Source organism: Carassius gibelio, chromosome B2, assembly GCF_023724105.1.
Source record: "Carassius gibelio isolate Cgi1373 ecotype wild population from Czech Republic chromosome B2, carGib1.2-hapl.c, whole genome shotgun sequence".
In the NCBI taxonomy this organism is placed as follows: Eukaryota; Metazoa; Chordata; class Actinopteri; order Cypriniformes; family Cyprinidae; genus Carassius; species Carassius gibelio.
Window position 1 is genome coordinate 31,259,598 of NC_068397.1, and position 15,023 is coordinate 31,274,620.

Consider the following 15,023-nt stretch of genomic DNA (forward strand, 5'->3'; position numbering starts at 1 on the left):
AGGAGTGTAAGCGCTTGCAGACGGAGGTCAGCAAGCTCAACGATGAGAATCGCCAGCTCAAGGTGCGTCACATTAACTAGAAGCGTCTTCTAAATCAAGCATTAGAAACAATATCAATTAGGGATGCACCGATTTATCGGCCACCGATATTTATCAACCGATTTTTTATTACATTTTAAATGCTTGCCAAAACAAAATAAAATCTGTACAAAAACAGAAAGCAGAATAAAACAATATAGGCTACGTAAAAAAAAAAAGAAGGTCTATACACTAAATATATTTAACTTAAATCACTAATAGATTAACAAAATGAAAGAAAAAATTGTGCTGAGTTTTGGATAATTGTAACTCACTCCGAAGTTCACGGAAAGGAAACCGAGACGGCAGAAAGCGCATTTCTTTATTTTACAAAAGCTTTACAGTTTTTGAATGATGTTTTGCTTCTATGACAAACCAGTGTTGGTGTGACCAGAAATCAGTTATTAGTTATTACCTGGTATTTTTTTGTACTCAATAAGTACGGTAATAATACGGAGGAACAGAAACGTTCAAATACAGATTCTGCTCCGAGAGAACAGAGTTTTTTTGTTTGTTTGTTTTTAAGCCCTGCTTTATGCAATTGACCTAAATCAGTATCAGTATCAGAAACGGCCAATAGTTGTTTGTTAAAATCGGTTTGGGTATCGGCCCAAAAAATTATTTAAAGTCGGAGCATAATTAATATAAATTCACTTATTATTTTCTACTACTAAGTTTTGACCGAATAACCCGTGCCACTGTTATTTAGTATCATTTATGTACTATTATTGGTTTTATTACTTTTTTTTCTTCTTTTTATAATTAATTTTCAGTTTTAGTGTTTTTAGGTTTTATTTTCTATGTTTACTTAGTCATTTTAGTGCTTTAGTGCATTAATTACTTATTAATTTTTTTTTCTACTTTTGACATTTATTATACATTTTTATTAAATTATTATTTAAATTTACTTAGTTTTATTTATGCCCACTTAGTGCTTTTAGTGCTTTAGTGATTTCAGTTAACATTTTAGTTTTATTTCAATATTTAGTTATCTTCAGGGTTTTTTAATTATTTTATTTTCATTTTGATTTAATTTTTGATTTAGTTTTTTTTTTTTTTTTTTTTTGTCTAGTTAGTAATTTTTGTGCTTTTATAATGTGCTTTTGTAATATTTATTAGTTTAGGTTTTTTTATATTATTATTTAGGTTTAATTTTAATTGTTTTATTTCCGTTTTTGTTGTTTTGTTAATTTTTGTATTTTTATTTTTTGCAATTTATGCTTTAACTAAATGAAAATGCAGACTTAAAGCAGTATTAGCAGATTTTTATTTATATATTACTTAAGCTTTATTTCAATCCAAAGAAGATGATGATAAAAAACATTGTGTGTCTTTGTGTGTGTGTCTTTGTGTGTGTGTGTTTGTCTGTGTCTGTGTGTGTGCGTGTCTGTGTGTGTGTCTGTCTGTGCGTGTCTGTGTGTGTGCGTGTGTCTGTGTGTGTGTCTGTGTGTCTCGTGTGTGTGTGTGTGTGTGTGTGTGTGTCTCTGTCTCGTGTGTGTGTGTGTGTGTGTGTGTCAGGACGAGGGTCTGAGGCTGAGGAGGTCCCAGCGCAGCGAGCACCTCACGAGTAACTCCAGCTCTGCTCTGGGTCTGGAGTCCAGGGCTGGATCTCTTCCCTCGCTGCTGGTGGTCATCGCTGCCATCTTCATCGGGTTCTTCCTCGGCAAGTTCATCCTGTAGAGTCAGAGACCCCCGTCTCTCTTTGTTTGGGTTCATTTGCTGTTTTCTGTTGAGGGCCAGACGGATGTTAGAGCCATGAACTGCTTCTGAAAGTCTTCCCCTCAAACGCGTTTCGTTTCACTCAAACTCGATGGAAAGTGTAAATGTGGTTTTAATGGTTCGTCCAGACGAAGGAAGAGCTTCGGACCTTCACCAGAGACACAGGTGCCTCCTCCTGTACATTCGTTCTGTTCCTAACAACTCCAACGCAGACTGTTTTATTACTGTAATTATCATTTATTAATTATATTATTAATGTACTTTCTGTCAGAGCAGCATTTATCCACACTTTAGTGTCTCATACTAGATGACATTGAAGAAATAAAAGAAAAAACCTGAACCTGATGTTTGTGTCTTTCCTTTGTCTACTCATTTCTTGATGGAGTGTTTTTGACTAGATTTTTTTTTATTTGTGTGTGTGTGTGATTTTATATATACAGTTCATATATTTATTTTTATTATAACAAATGTAATAATGTTTTAAAATATTTCATAAAACATTATTTCTGATATTTATACAGTATATATATATATATATATATATATATATATATATATATATGAATTCAAAACCAAAAATGCATATCTAGTGTTTATCATTATATATATTATGTAACACTGTTCATAGTTTTATTTTTTACTGTCAATTAATATAAAACATTACTTCAAGAGTTTTTGTGGATTTAAAGTGTCAGAATAAAGCAGGAGACTTTTATTCTGTTAAAAACTCATTCTGGTTCCTGTTTGGCTCTCAGCACTGAAACAAACACTGAGCTTCACTGTAGTTCATCATCATTACACAGAAGGAAAAATCAATGCTAAAAGTTCTTGACGTATGATTAAAACGCATCCGCTGAGTTCAGATGAATCTCCTTCATCACACTGAAACGATCCGAACAGCTGGAATGAATTAAGTGTTTCTCTTGTCAGTCTCAGTGTGTCACTAAACATCTCAGCAGATAAAATGCTACACAAACTCATAATTCACTGTATGTTCTGATGAATCTGAAATATTGAAGGGTCAGTACTGGCCTGAACAGCATCTGTCAGAAATCCCTCTGATCTGAAGCATTCCTAAAATCTGAAGCCTGTTAAATACAGAAGAAAAGAACACCAGCGTCTCTGATCCTGCCTGCATCAAAGCCGAACATGATCTAGCCTCACTTAAAAATATTTGTATCTGGATGGGAAAAGCTTTTATGAGAAGAAAAATTGTTTTCGATGAGAGATTTTATTTTTAATGATTTTTTTTTGTTGACAAACATTTTTATGAAAAATGTTTTTTATAAGAGTAAATAAAAAATAAGAGGAGGGAACAAAACTTAAAATGGTAAAAACAAAATGAGAATTTTTTTTGATATTTTTCTTAGCGAACTATTTTGTTGTTGTTGTAAAAATGATTTTTTTTAGAGTAAAAAAAAAATTAAGATGAGAAAAAAAAACTTTAAATGGTATTTTTTTTTTTTTTTTTTTTTGTAGATTTTTTGATCCTAAAAGTTTTTATGAGAGGAAACATAAAAAAAAACTGTGTTTTTGATGAGAGAGAGAATACAAAGAGAGAAACTAAATCTTCGGGCACTATTTTATTCCACCTCGTTTCTTTTTGTCCACACACTGCAGTACTGTAATTTAAGTACTACAAGTTATAAAAGTCAGCAGTGTTTATCTACAGTTTTAATATTTCCCTCTACTTCCATGTAGCCTTTAAAATATTCATATCTTCATCTCAAATTCACTCAGGTCAGAAATTAAAATTCTTAAGCTGTTCGTTTTCGTTTAAATATATCATTGATGAATTAATTTATATATGATTTCTTAGAAATAGGCATCTTTATATGAACTGTTGTTGTGTTGTACATAAATAATGACAGAATCTTTATTTCGGGGTGTTTTTCCTTCGAATCTGAGGCTTGTTTTAGGAAGTCTTGAGTGAAAGTCTTCGTCAGGCTTCGTTCTGGTAAAGTGCATTATCTGTTGTGCAGCAGTTTCATTCATCCGTCCCGTCTGACGGATAACACAAGTGCATTCTGGGTAAGAAACCCACAAACAGCAAACTCCAGACCGCCGTCGCTGTGGTTGCCAGGCTGCTGAGGCGCTGCGCGGCGCTGACCTCTGACCTCTGACCCCCGGCGGCGGAGCACTGCACCAGCGGGGTCTGGTAGGACGTGGGTCGTCTGTCGGGTCGGTCAGGGCTGGAGCCGTCGCTGGGCCGCTGACCGTTAAACAGCAGGAGTCTGCCCTCAGCGTCACGCTCCAATCGGAAGAGCTCATACTCAGTGTGCGGGAGGCGGAGCCCCAGCGCTGCGCAGCCATTGGTCGGAGTCACGTCCTGCTCCACGCCCACCTGCCACGCGCCCTGAGGACCGCAGCTGTTCCCTTTAAACACATTCAGCAGAGACACGGTCGCCAGATCCATCGGTCTCACGCGCATTTCACTCACTGCAGGATCACACACACAAACAGTGGAGAAAATATGAATATACTTACAGTCAGGGGCGGATCTAGAAAAATATTGATGGGGTGGCGAGAAGCGGGCAGGAATTTTTGAGGGGTGGCAACATATGGCAGACGTATATATACTGAATTTAGTCACAGTTATCACAGTTTGATGATAAATATATGTGCACACTACAAAAGGACACAGGCTATCATTTACAAACTTACTGTCTTCTGTTCAGTGTTAATCACTATCAATCACTATCGAGATTTGATTAAATGCTACTTTTGATTTATTCATTAAGAAAAGGCCGAATTCCGTGACGTTCTACTTTATACAACAAGTTCCATTTCCGCGATTTAACCCCTGTCGCTTTTCAAACAAATGGGGTGAATTTATGAATGAAAGTGTGAAAATTCTGACACAAAACGAAGTTGTTACGTATCCTCACGCTTTTTAAAAGTGGGTTACTATGTTTGACAGGTGCAATATTCAAAATCGAAAATAATAAATTTATTTTTTAAATTACATTTATATCTGAATATATGTCATAGTTCGGAGGAGCGGGTTCGCGAATCATTTGAGTCAGTTCGGGATTCGGAGCGGGTTCACGAATCATTTGAGTCAGTTCGGGAGTTCGGAGCGGGATAGCGAATCATTTGAGTCAGTTCGGGATTCGGAGCGGGTTCACGAATCATTTGAGTCAGTTCGGGATTCGGAGCGGGTTCACGAATCATTTGAGTCAGTTCGGGAGTTCGGAGCGGTATCGCGAATCGTTTGAGTCAGTTTGGGGATCGCGAATCATTTGAATCAGTTCGGGAGTTCGTAGCGGGATCGCGAATCATTTGAATCAGTTCGGGAGTTCGTAGCGGGATCGCGAATCATTTGAGTCAGTTATGGGGATCGCGAATGAGTCAGTTTTGGAGTTCGGAGCGGGAGAGCGAATCATTTAAGTCAGTTTGGGGATCGCAAATTATTTGAATCAGTTCGGGAGTTCAGAGAGGGTTCGCGAATCATATACATCTCTATGTCTTAGGTGGTAAAATGTTGATTTATTTTATGTTTAGAACCATTATGATTTTTTTGCATCGTGATATAGATTTGGTTTTAATGGCTAATATAATAAACCGAGGTGTGTGCTTAAATGAGTTGACCTCTGACCTCTGAACTCAAACTCGGTGCCGCCCATGACGCGTGCGGAGCGCGGGCCGCGGCTGTAGTGACCGCGGGCGAACAGGCTGAAGGTGGGGTGTTTGCAGGCCGGGTCAGAGTAGTGATGGTAGTGACCCTCCCAGGTGTGCGTGCTGTCGTGGAAGAGGAAGTGTCTGGTGAGGAACAGGACCTCGGGCCGGACCTCGCAGCGGCGGGAAGCCCACTGACCGCTCAGGGTCACCGTCAGCTCGGGCTGCGGCGGGAGAACCGGCGGATCAAACTCATCTGAGCGAGAGATGATTGCACAGACCACACAGCTCACATCCTGATTCTGAGGATACACCAGACACAGCAGGGCACACACTGACCATCTGATAATGAGAATGACCTCTGACCTCTGACCTAGTCAATCAGAGACACTCAGACAAATCAGAGACGGGTCAAGAGTCATGTGACTCTTTAAATGATACATTCAAAGTGTTTTTTTTTTTTTTATTTAAACTATAAATGATACAATCAAGTTGTAAATTATATATTAAAGGTCCAAATTTTATATTTAAAAAATGTAAAAACTAAATAATACAAAAACTTTAAATGATATATTCACACTATAAATTACATATTCAGTGTTAAATATATTCCTGTAAATATGTTTCAAATATAGTGACTGTAAAGGATACATCTAAACTATAAAAATATACAAAACCATAAATAATATATTTGTAAAAATCTATGTCATATATTCAGTGTAAATTTTAGATAAAAAAAATTGTCAAACAATAAATAATCAAAACTCCATGTTTGGTTAGTAATATGTATTGCTAAGAACTTCATCTGAACAACTTTAAAGATGATTTTCTCAATATTTAAATTTTTTTTGCTCCCTCAGATTCTAGATTATTATAAATAGTTGTATCTCAGACAAATATTGTTCTCCGAACAAACCACACATCACTGGAGAGAGGATTTATAAATAACGTATAACTCTCTATTTGAAGAGACTGTCCCTTATGACTGGTGTTGTGTCAGACGTATGGTTTGAACCCAGGCTCATGTGTTGCTCTCACCCGTGTGTTCTGCAGCGCCGGCTGGTAGCTGGAGGGTCTGTAGAGCATCCTCTGTGTCGCATCGGTGTGAATGTCTCCCAGGTACAGCTCCTCCAGCAGCTGATCCACACTGTGATGCAGGTACTGCTTCTCCAGCCGCAGCAGCTGCAGCTCGTGGATGGAGACGTTCAGTGCGCAGCCGCAGACGCAGTCGCAGACGCTCCGCAGCTCGTAGCTGATGTTGGGCTCCCAGGAAGCGCAGCCGAGCTCTCGTGCCGCAGACGCCGAGTAACACACCAGACGCATGCTGTGGATCTGATAGTGAGCCTCGGTGCCGCCTCGGACGATCCAGGAGGGCTGGCGCAGACGCAGACGGCCTCGCACCTGCACACTGTAGCTCGGCGTGGAGCACTGGTTGTCTGCGCAGTAGAACTGAAGCGCCTTAAACGTGTTGTTGTGGAAGAAACGGTACGAGCGAGTGAGGAACTCCGGACCGGGACGCACCTCGCAGCTGCCACATAAAACACACTCTTTAATATGTGATGTGCTGTTGTCCTCGAAACACAAATCAGTCATCATTCACTATTCTAAAAAAGATTACATAGGTTTTATATCATTGCTCTTTTTTGTTGTTTTTGATTGCTTCCACTGTCCTCATCTGTAAGTCGCTTTGGATAAAGGCGTCTGCTAAATGAATAAATGCAAATGTTATGTAATGTAAATACGGAGGTTATAAAACGGAGAGTTCCGGTCCTTGATTCTGATTGGTTGAGTCGTGCTACTTTGAAGTTGCGATACAAAGTAACATACAGCTTTGTTTATTTCTGTGAGTTGCTCGGCAACCGGTTTGTAGCAACCACAACTGTTTCTGAGGAGCTTCATTGTTTTGTGGAAGAATACTGTTTTTATTACTATAATTATACTTTATTTGCTCTGTGATACCTTATTATGTATAACCGTTTTATAAAACAATAAGCCCTGTGAAGCCGTGGTTTACAGTGGATTTATATCTTCTTGCTTTATTAGAGGATGAGTTTTTTGAATACTGGTCCCCAGGTTTCACTCCCGTACAGTAGAACTGGTTTAATGATTGCATGATATAATTTGATCCATGTTCTAGTTGGTCATTTGATGGCACACAGGGTTATCTCTGTCTCACCTGGTGGACACCCAGTGGCCCTGGATGATGGGCGGCATCTGGACGGTGACTCGGGCCCCGTTCTGCAGGTGTTTGAGCAGGTGCACACACTGGGTGTCTTTGGACGGCCAGACGAGACTCTTCTCTAGAGCCAGACGAGGAGACGAGGCCTTCACACAACCTGAACCGATCAGAACAGACACAGCGTTAACATCTGCTCATCCGCTCCTTTACTCTACACACTGCTGCTGGGAAGCTACTGATGAAATACAATATCAATTAAAGCTGCAAGCAGCGATGAACGGGCCCTCGCACCCGGGCTCACCGCCATCGTGTGGCTTTAGTAAAAAGGTGAACGTTGAGAAATATGCATTTAAACTCATAAATATAAGTGCAATATATCAAAGTTTATTCCATATGTGTGCCAATCTTCCTTTTGCCAGCAGGTGGCGCTATCGTTATAATGGAATATTGGCCTTCAGATGTGTTCAAGCCAGGACCCTTATCACACATGTGAAGTTTGGGCAAGATCGGACATTTTATGCCTGAGTTATAACATCTTTTATTCCCATGGCGAGACATCGAACTTCGTCATGGCGACATGGACATGCCTTTTAACAAAAACTCAAGATCTTCACAACTAAACATCACACAGGTCTTTAGATTAGACTGACCACAAAAAAGACATTGATGTCATAAAATTTCTAGGAGTAGTTTGTCACAGTGTAAAATATGTCACTTCCAGTTGCCAATAGGTGGCGCTATGACTATAACTGAATATTGGCATGTAGATCTGTTCAGGTGTAGAGTCTTATCAAAAATGTGAAGTTTGGGGCGGATTGGACATTGTATGTGTGAGTTATAGCACCATCATTTTTCATGGCGAATCATCGAAATTTGTCAGGCCGCCATGGACACGCCCTTTAACGAAACCTCAATTCCTTCGCAATTTAACATGGCAAAGGGCTTTAGATTACACTGACCAAGTTTGGTGTTGATCTGAATAAATCTCTAGGAGGAGTTCGTTAAAATACAACCCCTGAAAATGACAAAAACAACACCAATTTTGCAGGGAAAATTAAAAATAACCGACTTCCTGTTGGGATTCGGGTTTCGTACCAAGAGACTTTTTTGTAGCTATTGGTGTGTTACATATGTTTACCGATTTTCGTACATGTATATGACATGTAGCTCGAGGCGCACTCCATTGAAAATGTATAGGTGGCGCTATCGAGCCATTTTGCCACACCCAATGGAATATTAGCCTCCAGATGTGTTCAGGTCAGTACTCTTATCAAACATTTGAAGTTTGGGCAAGATCTGATATTTTATGACTGAGTTACAACAACTTCTACTCCCATGGCGAGACATCGAACTTTGACATGGCGCCATGGACACGCCCTTTAACGAAAACTCAAGATCTTCTCAATTTAACATCGTACAGGCCTTTAGATTAGACTGACGACAAAAAAGACATTGATGTCAAAAATTTCTAGGAGTAGTTTGTCGCAGCGTAAAATATGTCACTTCCTGTTGCCAATAGGTGGCGCTATGACTATAACTGAATATGGTCATGTCAAACCGTTCAGGACAGGAGTCTCATCAAACATTTGAAGTTTGGGGCAGATTGGTCATTGTATGTCTGAGTTATAGCAACTTCCTGTTTCATGGCGAATCATCGAAATTCGCCAGGCCGCCACACACAGGCCCTTCAACGAAAACTCAAATGCTTCGCAATTTAACATCGCAAAGGCCTTTAGATTAGGCATACCAAATTTGGTGTTGATCTGAATTAATCTCTAGGAGGAGTTCGTTAAAATACAACGCATGGAATTGACAAAAATGACACAAAATTTGCTCATAATATTAGAAATAACCGACTTCCTGTTGGGTTTCGGATTTTGCTCCAAGAGACTTTTTTGTAGGTATTGGAGAGTTACATGTGTATACCGATTTTCATACATGTACATGAAACGTAGCTCGAGGCGCACACCGTTGAACGTGTATAGGTGCATTCACAATAGCCCTCTGGCAGTGAGGTTTTAAAGGATATGGCAGTTAAAGGGTTAATCCGAATCATCTAGACTTTAAAATCACATTCACAGAACAATATATATATATATATATATATATTTAGTAACACTTTACAATAAGATTTCATTTATAAACATTATGTTAACATGAACAATATTTATATAGCATTCATTCATGTCAGTTAATATTCCAAACTTAAACATTAAAACATTGTTTTATTGTGATTTTTTTTCCAAGCACATTTTACCAATTCCAAGCCATATCAATCTTAATAACTACCATTATTTTTTATTTAATCATTTATGAGTGCTATACAATATTCCAGGAAAGCTGGAAGAGAAAAACTCCTTATATTCATGTGCAGAATTATTAGGCATGTTTTCTTTTACAGATGAAATGCGCTAAAAAAGAGTTTTAACTCAAAGTCGAAAATTATGAAATACCCATGAGAAATATCAAACACAAATGCAATACAGAAATAGATAAGTTAAGACGTGACCATTGTACAAAAATGCTGACTGGGTCATGAGGTCAGAAAAGAAGAAGAAAAAAAAACAGGTCAAGAAGAACTGACAAAAATAATTGCAAAATAATTAGGAATTAATGTGAAGATTAATTTTTAGTCAATTCTGCAAGACAGACTTTCAGGAAAGGAGGTGGAATAAAAATGAGCTCCTAAATCTTAATCCTGGATTCTGGAAGATATATTCCTCAAACCATCGGACAAGAGGAGGTGGTGCTGGTCCTTCACGAGTCACTCTAATCTGTTCATAAAGCCTATATATAAAGCCTTAATATATAGTATTTCACAATACTTCATGGTATTCTAATTAAATCATTTTTTGGAATCTTTGATTTCTCAGAACCTGACACAGAATAATTCTGGAGACTCCAGGAAAGTGGCAGTTCTGTAAAATGTTGGCACTGGAGACTAAATGCTCCCTGATAGTTTCACACCTAATTCACTTAACACACACACAAACACACATTACCCACAGTGACAGAGGGACAGAGTGACATCAGATGTATGATAGTTTTTTAATTTTCTATCATCCAGATAGATATAGTGTTGTATAGTCATGAAACCATGCATATTTCCTCAGAATGACTTGTCTTCTATGTGTACATTTTTTTGAAGCGTTTAGAAGCTGCACTTAAAAAAATAAAAGACATTTACTGGTTACTTTTTTTTACTGTTATTTCAAAAAATCACCACGACAAAACCATTCAAGCCATTCAAAATTCATCCGCACCTGTTCTGTAAGATACATTCTTTAAACAGTGGTAAAAGAGGATGTGGTGCTGAACCTTCAAGAGTCACTCAAAACGTATCTGTCCATAAAGCCTATAAAGAATTATTCTTAATATACAGTTCACAATACTTCAGCTTGTTATTCTAATTAAGTGAGGGTCATTTTATCAGTAAAATACATAAAATTCATATTATTTTTCTTTGAAAGATTTCTATAAATGATTTAAATCATACTTGTTTCTACAATAATTATTTAAAAGTGATCCTATAGCTCCATCTGGTGGCCATTATTGGTACTAAGAATTGCAAGCTTGATTTATATGTTATGATAGTTTTAATTTTATGCTGGCTCTTGAAAATGATAAAGCTATGAAACTTACTGTGCTTCCTTCAAATGATGACTTCTACGTATATAAAAAATTATGAAGAGTTGGAATTAAAAATTTTAAAGATATAGTAAAATAACTATTGTATTTTTTTATGTTACTTTAATAAATCGCTATGGCCACACCATTTAAGGTATCCTAAACCCATTCGCAATTTAATATATTCAGTATATTGGCTTCATGTTAAAAAAGTTTGGTGTGAACTACTTGTGTCTTCTTGGAGGAGAATGAATTCATTTACAGGCTGAGTTTATCATAAATCCACAATAACATTTCTGAGTTCTGTATCAATCTGTTGTTGTTTGTTTATTTTCATTTTTTTTATTTTTCATAGGAAGATAACTGACCCTTTACTCTCCTTTTAAATAAATGTGCTTATAAACCAAGAACAAGCTATTTATAGCTGTATTTATAAACTACTACTGACTATTAATATTGGTACAAGGCTTTATGAAGCATGAACTGACTATTTACAAATGAGTGAAGTTATTATAAAGTGTTATCAATGCATTTGCTAATGTTAACAAATTAAATATTATTTTACAGTGTTATCAAATCCCTTAAATGATTTGTAAGTGTTTTGTAATGATTTTATTTGCATACAAGCATTTGTGAAAGTTCTGCTTGCATTACAGCTTAGTCTTGATCTGTGAGCTGAACAGATTTACTGTTACATCCATGAGATTATGTAAATTCAAATAAATATCATGTCACAGGATGTCAGAGGTCAGTATCAAATTAGTTTGAAATTATTATTTGCAGCACAAATAAGGTTTTTTAGGATTTTTAAAAATCCCTAAAACTGTCAGAAAAGGATAAGGCCTAAGATTTCTATGTGAGTGGCTAAATTTATTTGTTTTTATAATTATAATGCATAAACTATGAAACTATACAAAATGTATAAAAAAGTACAAGTTATTCTTTTCCAATGTTTTTTTATTTATTTTTTTTTTATTTATTTTTTTATTTTATTTTTTTATTTGGATTTACATTTTAAAAAATTAGCCTACAGCAATCATTCTAAACAGCTTGAATAAAACCTGTCAATATTTATTATAGACCACTGTAACTGTGTATAATCTAACAAACAAGTTTATTATGAAAATAAAAGTGTGTACACCAGATAAATTGGACTATAAAGAAATTGCTAACAATAGTATAATAGAGCATGTTTTAGGTTTTTAGGCGTTTAGATGCAGAAATGGAAAAATCAAATGTAAAATCAAATGTAATTGATTTAATTAAATATAGATTAAGTCTTGTTAGAGCAAAATAATAAATAAATACGTACACACATTAAAAAAGCAGCCAAGATGAATGAGTTTAATTTTTTATATAGATTAAAATTGAAGACAGAAGCAGCTGGTATATGCGGTCACTTAATATTAAAATCCAGTAGATCCACTTCAGATTTATTTCTCAACAGTTTATGTTCACGTGGCTGTTTTCGTTTATAGTCGCCAAGCTATTATGTGTTTTGAAATAATCTTGTCCGTGATGTGTTCGTTCGTACGACGAAAGCCAGAATCCTGCAGCTCGAGAGATACATGTTATTCTGCCAGTCGCGCTTTCAAATAGTCTTGCACACTTAAACAGGTCACAAACACCTGCATTTAGCTCTTGTTGTGTTACAATGGGTTTATTGTGTGCATTTGTGGTAATATTTTATTTAAAAAAGCTCTTAAACAAGAATAAATTCGTTTGTTTTGAGCTCGACACTGTACGCGCTGATCGGAGGCGTGATTTCAGATAGGCAGCTGCAAATATTTCATTTTCACACAAACAGTTCAAAAACATCTTAATTTAGCTCTTGGTGTGTTCTAATTGGTTGATTGTGTGATATCGCTGTAATAATTTATTTTTAAAAGCTTTAAAACAGGAATAAATTCGTTTTCTCTGAGCTCTTTACTCCAGACGCTCGTGATCACAGCGGTGATTCATCTCTCCTATTTCTCACGTATCTCTGGCCAGAAATAATTTATCCATGAGTCCTGAACCGGTAATAATCAGATATGTTGGTTTAGCTTGTCAGTGTGAATTAAATCTAAGTATTTGTTTGTATTTTTAACCGATTTAAAAGTGAAAGTAAAAGTCCGGGAATTGAACCTGTAGGGGCGCTATTTCTCTCAGACAATGGAAGTCTGAAGCACATATACTCAAACAGAGGGACAGAGTGAGATGAGATGTCTGACAGTTTTTTAATTTTCTGTTATCCATACAGTGTTGTAAAGTCGTGAAACTATGCATATTTCCTCAGAATGACTTTTTCATCTGTATGAAAAAATTCTTTGACGTGTTTGGAAGCTGCAATTTAAAAATACAATAATGATTCCCTTTGTAAGGTCATTTAAAAAAATCACCACGGCAAAACCATTCAAGCTATCCAAAATCCATTCACAATTTAAGTTCCTATCAGAAATACTGATGTGTGTTCAGAGTTTTGTGAAATTCTAAGTATGTTATTTGCCTCAAAATCACCTGAGAAGTATTCCAGTTTGACATGTTGCCACGCCAACAATTTTTTAGATATCAATATCCCCCTTGCAGATTTATATCGGCTGTGTTTTAACATTATTCTGATGAAGTTTGAAGCAAATCGAGTAATAATAAGATGCTGAATTCAAATCATTTTGAAAATGACACACTTCCTTCTGCCAGTTGGTGGCGCTATAACTTTGACTCCTAATAGTCACATATATGCGATCGACATCATACAACGAATAATCTGATGAAGTTTGATTAAAATCAGGAAATGTATGTGGACGGTATTAGACACTTCCTGTTTCTCATTTCTCGCCATAATTTCAACGCCTCGCCACGAGCAAACCTTTCGAGATATCAAAAATCCCCTGGCAATTTTTCATCCCCAGTGTCTTGAGATCATGTTGACCGAGTTTGGCGGCAATCGAGAAAAAATCCTATGACAAGTATTTCAAATTCCAGAGCATGCGCTTTTTACATAACTCTAAATAGCTGACTTCCTGTTGGGTGGAGCCTATGACATGCAATACGAAAGTTGTTCGGCACGATGAGATCTATATGTGTACTGAGTTTCATATGAATATGTGCAAGTATGTGTGAGCTATACATCAAAATTTTTGACTGTGTTCCAGGGGGCGCCGTAGAGCCCCTGTGCCACGCACGGGTCCCAGCCTCTGCAGGCTCCTAAAGGCCACAGATTCCAAAGTGTGCGCAAATTTTCAAGAGTTTTTGAGTATGTTAAGGACCCCAAAAGCCCCCACAACTTTGACGAAAAATTTGAATACTAAACCCTAAATAGCCAACTTCCTGTTGGGCGGAGCCTATGATATGCAATACAAAAGTTGTTTGGATTGATGAGATTTATATGTGTACCGAGTTTCATACGTCTGCGAGCAAGAATGTATGATATATGGCCCTCCATATTCCAGGGGGCGCTGTAGAGCCCCTGTGCCACGCCCGTGTATCAGTCTCTGCCCGGCCCTAATGGCCGCAGGTTCCAATCTGTGTGCCAATATTCAAGACTTTTTAAGCATGTTAAGGGCCCCAAAAGCCCCCGAGACGTTGGAAAAAAATAATAATAATAATAATAATAATAATAATAATAAAAAATAATCCTAAGGAAAACAATAGGCCTCTCGCCCTTTGGGCTTGAGCCCTAATTAAAGCTGCAAGCAGCGATGAACGGGCCCTCGCACCCGGGCGCACCGCCATCGTGTGGCTTTAGTAAAAAGGTGAACGTTGAGAAATATGCATTTAATGTCCTGAATATAAGTGGAATATATCAAAGTATATCCCATAT

The 15,023-nt window shown here is 37.1% G+C and overlaps 2 protein-coding genes across 2 annotated transcripts in view; one reads left to right on the forward strand and one right to left on the reverse strand.

Annotated features, from left to right (window-relative positions):
• The window catches only part of LOC127950836 (vesicle-associated membrane protein-associated protein A), a 15,384-nt gene extending 13,247 nt beyond the window's left edge, over positions 1 to 2,137 (forward strand). The window contains exons 5-6 of the mRNA XM_052548167.1: positions 1 to 62; positions 1,597 to 2,137. The exon at positions 1 to 62 is cut by the window's left edge and continues 94 nt beyond it. Of these exons, the coding sequence (XP_052404127.1) occupies positions 1 to 62; positions 1,597 to 1,758 (224 nt within the window). The 3' untranslated portion in view covers positions 1,759 to 2,137. The remainder of the gene's footprint in view (positions 63 to 1,596) is intronic.
• A 311-nt stretch (positions 2,138 to 2,448) lies between these two features.
• The window catches only part of LOC127950830 (protein APCDD1-like), a 112,398-nt gene continuing 99,823 nt past the window's right edge, over positions 2,449 to 15,023 (reverse strand). The window contains exons 2-6 of the mRNA XM_052548161.1: positions 7,592 to 7,751; positions 6,454 to 6,943; positions 5,396 to 5,717; positions 3,842 to 4,236; positions 2,449 to 2,885 (exon numbers count right to left, since the gene is read on the reverse strand). Coding sequence (XP_052404121.1) covers positions 2,844 to 2,885; positions 3,842 to 4,236; positions 5,396 to 5,717; positions 6,454 to 6,943; positions 7,592 to 7,751 — 1,409 coding nt within the window. The 3' untranslated portion in view covers positions 2,449 to 2,843. The remainder of the gene's footprint in view (positions 2,886 to 3,841; positions 4,237 to 5,395; positions 5,718 to 6,453; positions 6,944 to 7,591; positions 7,752 to 15,023) is intronic.